This window comes from Theobroma cacao, chromosome 2 (genome assembly GCF_053813885.1).
Source record: "Theobroma cacao isolate CCN51 chromosome 2, ASM5381388v1, whole genome shotgun sequence".
Lineage (NCBI taxonomy): Eukaryota > Viridiplantae > Streptophyta > Magnoliopsida > Malvales > Malvaceae > Theobroma > Theobroma cacao.
This window is the reverse complement of record NC_142640.1, coordinates 42,254,303-42,267,353: the sequence shown is the minus strand read 5'-3', so window position 1 is coordinate 42,267,353 and position 13,051 is coordinate 42,254,303. Positions and strand designations below refer to the sequence as shown.

Below are 13,051 nucleotides of genomic sequence, written 5' to 3'. Positions count from 1 at the left end.
AACAAGTAATATAATGATAAGTTGAGTTTGTCGATCCCTCAAGGAATTGGTTTCTACATGTTGCTAATTATTAAAATTATAACAAGCTAAGTTTTATCCAAGCACTAAAAAAAAAAAAAAGACAAGTTGTTAAAATGAAATGAAATTTAATTTAAAAATCTAAGTAAATCTAAGACTTGCAAACTAAAATGATAGTGGGGGAAACAATGTAATTAAGGCCTAGGACTATGATTTCAACTATTGCTTTATTGGGATATAAGATCAATTAAATACCTACTTTTTATAGGGATCAATGTTAGTCTAGGTTCCTTAAGCATGCATAATACTCCATCGAGTCATCACGTAATTGCCTAGCTTCATTAACTATCTATATGTTTATAGAAAATTAATTAAAGTTAAGTTAATTAAGTTTAGGTCCTATATTTGACTATGTATAATTAATAGATATATATCTATCCTATTAATTAATTACCCACTTAATTTCTCAACATGGAATGAACATACACTACTCAAATTTAGGTTTGTTTAGACTATCCTTGTCAAGCATCATCTAAAACCTTATACTCAACGTGTTGGCGATCAAGCAACAAATGAAGTAATAAGCACAAATTTGAATAAACATTGATATTCCTATAAAAGCAAGTAGAAATCAATCCAAAATATCCAAACTACGTAATAACATCCACCATAATCCTAGATTAATAGCATCCACCATAATCCTAGATTAAGAGTTATAACGCAACATATTCAAAAGACAAATACACATCTCAGCAAAATGAAATATTTTTTACAAAAAGAGTTAGAGAGAGAAAATCAAACTAGTGTGAGAAATTCTTTGGTGCATCTTTTTGATCCTTCAAAGCTCTTGATTTCCTCTTCTTTTTCCTCCTTTCTTTTTTTGTTTATGATTTTTCTCTTCTTTGGAAGTTGCTCTAACCTCTCTCTTTGAAAACCCTTTTAAAATGGCTTAAATATACTTCCTTTAAAACCCTAAAGTCAAAAATTAAGAATTGTAGATTTTAAAAAGCCTGTTTGGGTGCTGTGGTGCTGAGTGGCCAGCGCTGCGGCACCTAGCTCATTGTTTTGTGTGGGAGACATGTCTTTTTGGCTCTTCAAGCTACGTACTAAAGAGCTGTTGCCATCTAGCGACTTTTAATGAGATTTTAACTATGTTCTCTTCAGAACTAGGCAAAGTGATAAACATAAAAGTTGTAGCCCTTCTTCTTAGCTTTCCACTGGTTTAAGAATCATGTTGATTGGACTTTTTTAGCTTGAATTATGTCTAAAATAGCATAGCATATTTGGTGAAGTCTGCACTTGGCCAACTTGTGCAATTCCTTGCCACTTGACCCCTTCACTTTTGAGGACCTTAAAAACATAGGAACTAAATCAGCCATAGCTAAAAGTAGGCATTTTTACCACACAAATGAACTAAAGTAACTTGAAGTAAACTAGCTCAATCATGAGTTAACTAATTAAAGAAAAACGAAAAAAACTACTTAAAACTTTACCCAAACTCAAAGACTTAGCCATTTTATCATTAAAATATGACAAGATAACTCTATATAATAGAGTTATCAGAAATGTGGTACAATCACAAACTTTTAGTAACTCATTTGAAAACCTTTGGTTGTATCTATTATGCTAATGTACCATATGAAAAGAAAACCAAATTGGATCCTAAGTTAGTGCTACCTATACATCTTGGTTACAATGAACTTTTAAAAGGATATAGACTGTCTGACATTAATTTCAAGAAGTTGTTCATTAGCAGGGATGTTTTTGATGAAGGGCAAAATTGAAACTAGAAAAATGATATAGGTAACAATTTTAGAAATGAAAGTTCTAGTAGAGACAATTAGTTGTAGCTTGAATATGATGAATTTACTAATGATGAAAATGAAGCTCAAGCAGTCAGAGGTACCAAAACCCTTCAAGATATCTATAGTAGGTATAATGTTGCTATAACAGACCCTTCAAGCTTCACTGAAGCTAAATCTGATGCAAATTGGAAGGCAATAATGGATTTCGAAATGAATATGATAAAAAAGAATGAAACCTGGATACTTGCTGATAGACTAAAAAATCAAAGTGTTGTTATAGTCAAATGGATCTACAGAACTAAACTAAATCCAGATGACACAATAAACAAATCTAGAGCAAGGTTAGTGGTGAGGGTTTATACTCAGACGTATGGCATTGACTATTTTGAAACATTTGCACTTGTTACTAGGCATGATACCACTAAGTTACTTGCAACATTAGCAACTAGGGAAATCTGGAAAATATATCATTTGGATGTGAAGTTTGCATTCTTGATTGGTGTTCTAACAAAAGATATCTATGTAGAACAACCTGAAGGATATACAAAAAAAAGGTTAGAAGGCAAAGTATGTAAACACACTAAGGCTCTATATGGTCTTAAGTAAGCTTCGAGAGCCTGGTATGAGAGAATTTATGAGCATTTCAGAAGTCAAGGTTTCAGTAAAAGCATCATTAAATCTATTCCCTAAGTGAAAAGCTCAAATAGCTTAGTAATACTCACAGTAGCCCTGTATGTAAATGATTTGCTGATTACTGGCCCTAATGATGGATATTTGAGTAAGTTCAAAGCATCGATGATGACTGTTTTTGAGATGACAGACTTAGGTTTAATGACATACTTCCTTAGAATGGAAGTTCAACGGGCCTTTAGCAAGATTGTCTTGCATCAATCAAAATATGCAAAGGATCTATTGAAAAAGTTCAATATGAGTGACTATAAACCTATTCACACTCCATTCACAACTTATCTTAAGATTAGTAAAATTGATGGGGTAATTGAAGCTGATGTACAGTTACACAGAAGCATGATAAGATCTTTATTATACTTGTCTATAACTCGACCAAACATCATGTTTGCTACAAGTCTACTATCTAAGTTCATGTAATCACCTTCATTAATACATTTTACTGCTACAAAGAGAATTCTTAGATATGTGAAAGGTACAATCAGTTTTGGTCTAAGGTACTTGAAGCATGAAAGTGGTGAACTACAAGGATTCAATGACAATGACTAGGTAGGGTTTATGGATGACTCAAAGAGCATGGGTGGGTTCTATTTTTCATTTGGCAATGTAGTTTTCACTTGGAACTTAAGAAAGCAAGAGGTGGTAGCTTAGTCATCTATTGAGGCTAAGTACATTTTTACTGCTATAGCAACAAACCGTGCTCAATGGCTTAGAAAGGTGCTTTCAGATTTGGGATTTCATCAAAGCAAAGGCACAGTGCTTCAAGTTGACAACCAATCTGCAATTGCTATAACCAAAAATCTAATACAACATGGACGCACAAAGTATATCAGGGTAAAATACCATGCTTTGAGGGAAGTTGTTAAGATCGGGAAATTGAGCTTAAGTATTGTACTATTGATGCTCAACTAGCTAATATATTCACCAAGGGATTAGCCAAAGATAGGTTTGAAATGTTGAGATCTTGGTTGGGTGTTTACCATACTAATGATCATGGGGCTGTGTTGGAAGATGATCATGAATCTGTATGGAAGCATAATAAAAAACTCAAGCCGGAAGCAACGATCCTTTGAAGCAAAAGAACAATTGGGGATAAGCCAAAACAAAGACGTTTTACATTTACCAGTTTATTCTTAGCAATACGTAAGGGTGTAGTGTCTTTTTGTTAAGTTCATAGGTCTTGGTTGGTTAAACGTCAAGCTTTCTTGCCGTTTTATTATTTCTCTTGTTAATTGAGTTAGTTAAACAACAACTTGTATGTCGTTTCTTTATGTTTGAGACTTAAATTTTTTCTTTCCTTGTTGTTTTGGTGTATTTCTGTTTAAAGCACAATCGGCATGTGTTTATTTTCTTTGTTGTTCGTTGGCAGGCACTGAAAATAAATCTTGTTTTCTATGCACAGCTCACAAAGTATTGATTTTATTTTCTTGAGGCTACATCTTCGTCTTCAATCAGTTTTTCAGTTTTAAGTGATGCACGTAAGCTGAATACGTAATGAATTTTGTTGTGATTTCACATATATCAAACACTTGATCTCTCGTTTTTTCTTCTTCTTCTTCTTCGCTGATTTGTACTTTGTTCATCCAGTGTTCTTCATGTACTAGAAAACTTATACTATGAAAAGTGCAACAGACTCCAGTTGATTATTTTAGGTAGTTGAAAAGGGATGTAAATGTCCCAATGATTATACGACGGTAAGGGTACTCATTTTTCCTTATCTATGGTTTTTATCTCATTGGCTTTTTCCATAGGAAGGTTTTTAATAAGACTCTTCGATTAAGTACAGGGACTTAGGATGAGTTGATTACGATGAGTGGATACTGATGTATACATTATAATTTCAAAAAAAAAAAAACATTTTAATTCAAATCAATAAAAAGTTTTTCCAAGGCGCCAGCTAGTTTTATTTCGAATTGTGCAGTTTCAATTGTCAACTTAATTTGCAAAGCACGATTGATTTCTATATATATATGATTAAATATGTTTTAAATATAAATTTTAACAAATGCTCTTAAAATACAGATCTAAAAGTTGATAAAAAATAATTAAATTTATATCTTGAATATTCCCAAGCAAGGCCATTGATTATATGGTCAAATACATAATGACAGATATCTTGATCTTAAATGACCAGCACTTCTACCTATATATTCTAACATATCACCAGAAAATTTTGTTGCGAAAAACAGTAAATATATAGCAGAAGAAACAGAATCGCACTCCAAAGGATGGACCGACCTTATTTTGGGTTCCCCACCGATATATAATATGCCCAACAATCAGAACAAACAGCTAAATCCATTTTCTATTCATTGTTCACACACCATCTCGTATTTGTGAATTTAATTATTGTTAGCTAGCTTCGACGTTAATTCCAAGCACTGTGAGACCAAAGATTTCAAGTTTGCGTTATTAGGGATAAAAGGAGATGGCCTGGTGGACTCTGCAAAAGCGTAATCACAGTTGTCGTAGCCATGCAGTGCTGCGGTGATGCTGGCTTTGAGGTTTCCGGTGTCTATGCCTGCAGTGCCTTTGACGAGACCCATGGCTTTGTTCAGGCTTTCCAATGACGACGCATAGGCTTTATCGCAGGCCTGAACCATCTGACTGTTCCCAAGGACAGAAACCTTGTTCTTTACGCGCTGTGTGCTACTGATCAGTTCGTTTAGAATCATTTCTACAGCATCTTTGGGATTCGCTGCTCCACCAACTTCAGCATTTAGGATTTCACGCCGAGCCGTGGCCTGACCGGCCAGGACGAATAGGGCAACCGCAAGAAATGCCAATGAGAAAGAGATTTGCTGCTTGTTAGCCATGTTTTTGAACTTGATTTATGGGATGCCCTCCTGCAACTGTAATAGGGGGCTGATTGGGATTTATACAGGAAAGGTCATGAAGCTCCGTTCGAATCAAAAAGAGAGCAAAAGGCAGAGGTCATGAACCTGTCAGAGGTGTCCTATTTTTGGTGTATCGTTGTGGTACGTTGTTTCGTAATTTTCTAAACTCGAGACAGCTTTAAATAACCGTAGGGCCCCCCATTGTTATAGTGGACGGTCTCCGGGTATCGGCACAATGTTCCCACTGCCCCCTCTCTCCTTTCACAATTCTTACTCTGATTAGATTTTGGTCAAAGATAGTCCTCATAAGTAGGGATGATCATGAGCTAAGTTTTTGAAATTTGCTCATCAGAGATTTGTCAGTTGTCATTATATAAGAAATAAATATCAGGAGAAGCTCTTGGAAACACGCTTGGAATTCCTTCATGAATTGAGTTGAGTGAAACTGCAGCATTATCGTTTCAGTTTCACCATCATCTCAGCTGTGCGTAATTTCCCCTCTGGACAGAGCAGATTAAATCAAGAAAAAACTAACGCAGCTACTGCTGCTACTGCTAGAAAGCCAAGTCAAACACGGGGCAAATATTGAGGAGAAATAAATAGTAAGTTCAAGGCATTAACAATGAAAAATATTGATGGCAGTAATTAAATGACATTTGAGTTGACGAAATAATTCTACTATTGGCCAATATCCCTCAGCAAGATTGTTACGGTCTTAATATCCTATATAATAATGAAGAATCCAGCTGGATTTGCTTGTACTCTTCTTAAAAATGAAAAAACAAAGCAGAATCTTGCCAAGTCAAAGAATCCAACTCCCTCGGTTCTTGGACAAATTAAAGCTTTGCAAACTCCAAGTCATGCTTCATCGAACTTGTTCCTTTAACATCTCTATCACTTTGGCATGAAATCCGTCTGAGTTCACACCACCAGCCAATAAGAATCAATTTCGAACACACTAGATGCCGTTAATGCACAAACATTGTTTGAAAGGGACAGGTCCAAAAATTAGTTCCCACGTGACATCAGTTGCAAGTTGTAAGACTTAAAAGCTCTATATGGTTTCAGCTCTGAGACACCGTTTACTTCTCAACCTTTCTCCAGTAAAAGAGGAAGAAAAGAATGCGCTAGCTTAATGGAAAGAAAGCTTTAATCTTCCAAAATTCGCATACAGCTTCTTCTATTCTTTCACCCCATATAATTATGGAGGTGCAGGGCACTGTACCGGAATCTCACCCTCCGAAATTCACTCTCCCGGTGGACACAGAACACAAGGCAACAGAGTTTAGGCTATTTTCAGTGGCAGCACCTCACATGAGAGCATTTCATCTCGCATGGGTTTCCTTCTTCTCTTGTTTTGTATCCACGTTTGCGGCTCCTCCACTCCTTCCTATTATACGCGACAACCTCAACCTCACATCAACTGACATTGGCAATGCAGGGATTGCTGCTGTCTCTGGTGCGGTCTTTGCCAGACTTGCCATGGGGACCGCTTGTGACCTGTTCGGTCCCCGTCTTGCATCTGCCTCATTAATCCTCCTAACCACACCCGCAGTCTACTTCACTTCCATTGCTTCTTCACCTGTTTCTTTCCTGCTTGTTCGCTTCTTTACAGGCTTCTCAATTGCTACTTTTGTGTCAACTCAATTCTGGATGAGCTCCATGTTCTCTGCTCCTGTTGTTGGTACTGCTAATGGTGTTGCAGGTGGCTGGGGCAACCTTGGAGGTGGCGCAACCCAGCTGATCATGCCTATAGTGTTTGGCCTTATCCGTCACACTGGAGCAGATAACTTTACAGCTTGGAGAATTGCATTTTTCATACCTGCCTTGTTTCAAACGTTATCAGCATTTGCAGTTCTGATTTTTGGCCAAGACTTACCGGACGGGAACTTTAGGGGGCTTCAGAAGTCGGGGGACAAACCAAAAGATAAATTCTCACTTGTTTTCTATCATGGCATCACAAATTACAGAGGATGGATTCTGGCATTGACTTATGGATATTGTTTTGGGGTTGAGCTGGCAGTGGATAACATAATTGCCGAGTACTTCTATGACAGATTCAATCTTAAACTCCACACTGCAGGAATGATTGCAGCAAGTTTTGGATTAGCAAACGTGATTTCTCGACCTGGAGGAGGGATAATATCTGATGTAGTGGCAAAGAGGTTTGGGATGAGAGGTAGGCTATGGACTTTGTGGGTGGTGCAGACCTTAGGAGGCGTGTTCTGTATCATTCTTGGGCAGGTGGGATCTTTAAGTGCATCCATTGCTGTGATGATTGCTTTCTCTTTGTTTGTTCAAGCTGCATGTGGGCTCACATTTGGAGTGGTTCCCTTCATCTCCCGAAGGTAAGGTTTCCATGAATTCTTAGCTATATTTTTCTAGTTTTCTGCTTTGATCATATGATTTTGTCAAATAAAAATATCTCAATATCAAAAATTCATAAAGAATACTTCTTTCCAAGAGTTTTGCTGTATTGAGAATGCACCAAAAGAAGATATCCTCTTGAGATTTGATAATTGTTTGAAGCACACATTAGCTCATCTCTTGACTTAGCATGAGTCTTAAATACTATTTATAACAGGTAGAGTGAAGAAATCGGACGATGTTTAAAGATTTTTTAGTATGATTTCACAATCTCTGTCCCTTTTGGATGGATAATTTATTGACTTCAATGAACAAATGGAATAATTCAACCCATTATAGCGTTAAGTCTTCAGTTGTTAGGTTATTTATTTTGCTGTTATTGTTATCAGTGGGAGCAAAAAAACAAAAATAAACCTTTCATTGTCAACTAATCAATTCAAAGACGCAAAGCTAGACAAAGTGGGGTGAAATAATATCTTTTCCTATCTGCTGTCCTTTAGGGGAATCGAAATTCTTCAACCAATCACAAACCAGTTCTGTCTGAACAAGATCCGAACTGTCAACATAGCAAGATCATTTGCATTAGCAGGAGTCGTTCAGAGATTTAGGCCCAACAGGACCAAACAGTCTTGTTTAGCTACAGAGGATGCTGTGTCATTGAAATTGAAATTACTCCTTTTTTTCTCATTTAACCTTATCTTTGTGCATATTATTTTACATACGTTTCCCTCAAAAATTTGGTTCTCCAGGTCATTAGGGGTAATATCAGGCATGACAGGCGGTGGAGGAAATGTGGGTGCCGTTTTGACTCAATTAATTTTTTTCAAAGGATCCAAATATTCAAAAGAAACGGGGATTACTCTTATGGGCGTCATGATCATATGCTGCACCCTTCCTATATGCTTGATATACTTCCCCCAGTGGGGTGGAATGTTTTGCGGTCCATCAGACAAGCAGACGGAAGAGGACTACTACATGTCTGAATGGAGTTCAACAGAGAAGGAGAAAGGATTACATCATGCGAGCTTGAAATTTGCTGATAACAGTAGAAGTGAAAAAGGCCGAAGAGTAAAGGCTGCAGCCTTGCCTACAGATGAATCATCACCTACACAAGTTTAAACAGTCTACAACTCTCAGCAAATGAAACCAAGTAACACCAACTTATTGCCTTGATCCTTAACTCTCAAAAACTGAAGGAAGAGGTTGGTTTTTAATGTAGCCAGCCTATTTGTGGCTGGGCAGTCCTAGTGCACAAACTAAGGCACCAAGTTCAGTTAAACTTATGAGAGAAATGTAACACGTGATAGATTCAATATCATCAAATGGGAAAATGAAAATATATTGGGTTTTATGTTGCAGTTTTGGGTTATTAAATTATGGTTGTGGCACCAAAATATGATAGTAAAATGTTGCTAATTAACATAAGCCAAAAATTTTTGCTGTGGAAGTCAATCAGTAGAACTTGCTTTCCTACTAAATTAGCACAGAGAGTTTTTCTGTTTTGGCGTCTTCTCATGTGCTATGGCATTCAATGCATCCAATATTTCCTAAAATAAGCTAGCTAGGATGTTTACCTTAAAAGTCATCAACAGCAGTTTTCCATGTGTGAGCGCATCGCACTGCACATGGTAAAACTATGTTCCGAGAAGTTAAAAGAAGAATTATCTTAGGATATGGGCTACACACACAAAAATGCTGTACGCAAATGTCCAGCACAAACAAACGCTCACAGGACAACCTGCATGAAAGGGGTCCAATAGCGGCTAAAAAGAGTAGAAGTTCAGTAAAGTAGTCTAATGTATTTAGAATATTTTTCATATTTAAGTTTTTTTTACTTGTTTATTGTTTTACTTGCATAATAAGTAAATTTAGTTTTTAAGATATTTATTTTTATGTCATTTACTTTATTTGTACTCTAAAAAGTCTAAGATTAAAATACTTTCTTATTTAATTTACTTGTATTATAAGTAAGTTTAGGATAGATTATCTTTATAAATAATCCATTTTATGTTTCATTGTAAAATTGAATAGAGCTTTCCTTAGTTTTATTATTTTGAACAGGGTTTCCTTGATTTCATTCTCCACAAATAAGGTTTCTTTGTTTTCATTCTCCATGAACAAGGTTTTCTCTGATTCCATCCATCCTTTTGAGATAACTTTTTTTATGGTATCAGAGCAAGTTCCAAACCGAGCTTTTTTTCTTTCAACCATGAGGTTGATTTGGTTGTGGTAAAGTGAAGTCCTTTTCTCGTGATTTGTTCTCCATTGGCAATTGCGGTGTTGTATGTGATTCATTTTCCATTAGCAGTTTTGGCACCATATGTAATTTATTCTTTGTCGATAGCTTCGACACCATACATGATTTGTTTTTCGATGGTAATTTCGACACCGTACATGATTTGTTCTTCGTCGATTGCTTTGGTGTCATGCGTGATTTAAGAAAATTATGACTGGATTTAGATAAGCGATATACTCAGGGAATTACACTCCAAGTATATGAATTGAAGTGATTCATTGCATTACTACAATAGATGCATCTAGAGTTGAAAGTGTTTTCGAAACAGCCACTGAAAAGCTACCTTAAATGAACTTACGAAGCCAGTGGGGACACCGAAGAAGATTGTGGTGAAAAGAGACCATGAGGCAATGAGGGGGTTGCTTGAATCAAGTTGTAACAACCCACTCCTACGACTGTTACCGACACATAAGTCATGTAAGCAAGCTCACACAACCCGACAAGCCTTTTAAATATATTAATCTCACCAAATAAATTCTTTCCTTCATTGTAAACTAACAACGCTATATAACCAGAATTGCAAATTTAATTCTTAAACACTCATAAAAATTCTTAACAAGAGATTTAAAATATATGTATAACACATCTTAAAATGTAAACCTTCAAGCATTACGCTATTTAAATTTAATCAAACAGTAGGTCTCGACCTCAAAATAATCTTATGAATACATCACTTTATTTAAAAACAGTAGACAACTTGACATCTAGACAGTAGAGTGACACAAGGGAAGTGCTATGAGACGTCAATTAACAATATAGTAAGTTGAAGTGCCTTCACCATGGCAGCTCCCAATTAATTATATGAATAAAATATATGTTTCATGCCATACTTATTTTAAAATATGTTGTATAGTAAAACTGCTCCCAAATAACATGTATATGTGCATACCCAGTAATAGATATAATTTATAATAACCATAGCATGCTAAAATCATTTCAAACTCAATATTTTACTTGAATTATCGCAAAACACATGGAAAGTATATATCATAATGTGGTTTCAAAACATTGTGCACATAAGACATTAAATCAAGTCACTAGCACATGTAAATGTAAAACCATGCCATGTAAAACAAATTCAAATCACAATGCCTTGGTTCATTGCTTTCAGAATAGAATAATAGATGATAACAATGAACAACTCTTGGGTAGGTTTTGTCATGACTCGATTTTTGAGCCATGACCGACGCATGAACTCAATGGACATAGTCCACTAAGCCTAAGCAAGCTTATTTACGTAATCCTGCTCATCATCCCATCAACTATTCTTAAAGTTACATCTCACAATTTCAACCCTTAAGTACTTTAATAATAACTATAGCAATCAAAAACTACATTTATATTAACCCAAAATAATATTAACCATTGCCACTCATGGTGGCTTACCGATCAAAATATACATATATGGTCTAAGGCATGCATCTTAATACTTTACATCACATGTACATATTTATAAACAAAAATGACTCTGGGCTTCGAGCGGAGTGACCAAGGTGAAGGTACGGCTACTGAATGCCAAGATACCTACTAGGAAGACGAAACTACAAGGATACCTCAATCTAGGCTCCAATTGCCTCCTGATTTGAAAACATGAAGTTGAAAACAGTGAGTACAAACTCAATGAGTGAATATAAGAAGGGAACAAGCAACGATAAGGAAAGTTGATAATCATAATGCACTTATTTGAAAACAATGCAACTTAGTTCAAGTTCTTACTAAAATCCTTTCATTTAACCCTCGGTTGTAAAATCATTTAATGATGAAGGAACCATGTTCGGCATGAAATTGGAAAAAGAGAAAATTTTCAGCAATCATCCAAGCAAGGCAGCATAAACATCATGTTTCTCACTGTAATAAAATCAATTTGCAAGTCAATGGGAAATTTTCAAGATTCATCATACCATACAATCACATATTATAATCATGATCTTTTTATTACATATACATATATTTAAGCATATACTAATTCGTATACCACCCCATCTCACCCAGCTTATGTGCATCCCCCCACATCGTGCACATAGCCGGACATCCTATCTCATCCAGCTCATGTGCATCCCTCCACATCGTGCACATAGCCAGAGTCATCGTGTGCATCCCTCCACATCGTGCACAATTAATGCAATCGTGTGCATCCCCCCACATCGTGCACACGGGCAGTATCACCATCCATCTCCCTCACCACCGTCATCACTAGCAAGTGCACACTCACCCCGCACATGCACGGTTGCATTTGTCACATAATGGTACCATTTATGACATAGTATATATATATATATATGTCAACATTATACAGAAACATATGAATTCATCACACAATCCATTTCATAACATAAAAACATTTCATAAGGGCTTGTTCCCGTGCAAGTTTTGAAGAAAGAACCAAGTAAAACGTTTTAAGGGATTCAATCAAACATATATGTGTATATCCCAAAACCTTTTAATGCAAGTTCACTCACCGGTATTTATTAAACCTTTAATCGACTCTAACTTCCCTAATGGTCCAAATGGGGTTGAGGGGCCTTGTTGAAACCTATCACGCATAAAAACATCACAGCCAATCCAATTTACATTAATATCACTACAAAAGTTGTTTCCCAAATCAAACTTCAATAGCTCTTCCTATCTATCTTTCAATTACCATTTGATTGGCTATTTCGTTTCTCTACTTTAGTAACCCTAGAAATAGATAAACAATTTTAGCAAATAACATAACTCATAACTCTAATTACTAGCCATTATCAACAACTTAAAAATAGTCCTAATTCATCACTCACCTTGGTGGATTGTAATGAAATTTCTTCCCAAGAGTCCTCAAGCTAACATGAAACCTCTCTTTCTCTCTCTACAAAGTTCAGTTGGTGAGAGAAAGTATTGAAGAAAGACTTTTAAGGGTTTGTTTAAGGTGAAGGAGTAAAAGAGTATGAAAAACCCTACAGCAAGGTGTGTAAAGCATGAAAATTAAGGTTAGTTTGAGAGAGTGATGGAAGCTTGAGAGAAGCTTTCATGGAAGATGAGAGAAATGTGAGATGGGAGGAGGA

General features: G+C 36.1%; 2 protein-coding genes across 2 annotated transcripts; one reads left to right on the top strand and one right to left on the bottom strand.

The window, feature by feature from the left end:
- Positions 1 to 4,541: 4,541 nt before the first annotated feature.
- On the bottom strand, positions 4,542 to 5,577 carry LOC18609521 (uncharacterized). The gene has a single exon (XM_007044667.3). It carries the CDS (start codon positions 5,324 to 5,326, stop codon positions 4,853 to 4,855), a length of 474 nt encoding a protein of 157 aa, XP_007044729.1. The 5' UTR covers positions 5,327 to 5,577; the 3' UTR covers positions 4,542 to 4,852.
- Positions 5,578 to 6,423: 846 nt separating this feature from the next.
- LOC18609520 (high affinity nitrate transporter 2.5-like) lies at positions 6,424 to 9,072 on the top strand. The gene is made up of 2 exons (XM_007044664.3): positions 6,424 to 7,695; positions 8,464 to 9,072. Exons 1-2 carry the CDS (start codon positions 6,551 to 6,553, stop codon positions 8,831 to 8,833), a joined length of 1,515 nt encoding a protein of 504 aa, XP_007044726.2. The 5' UTR covers positions 6,424 to 6,550; the 3' UTR covers positions 8,834 to 9,072.
- The last annotated feature ends 3,979 nt before the right edge of the window (positions 9,073 to 13,051 follow it).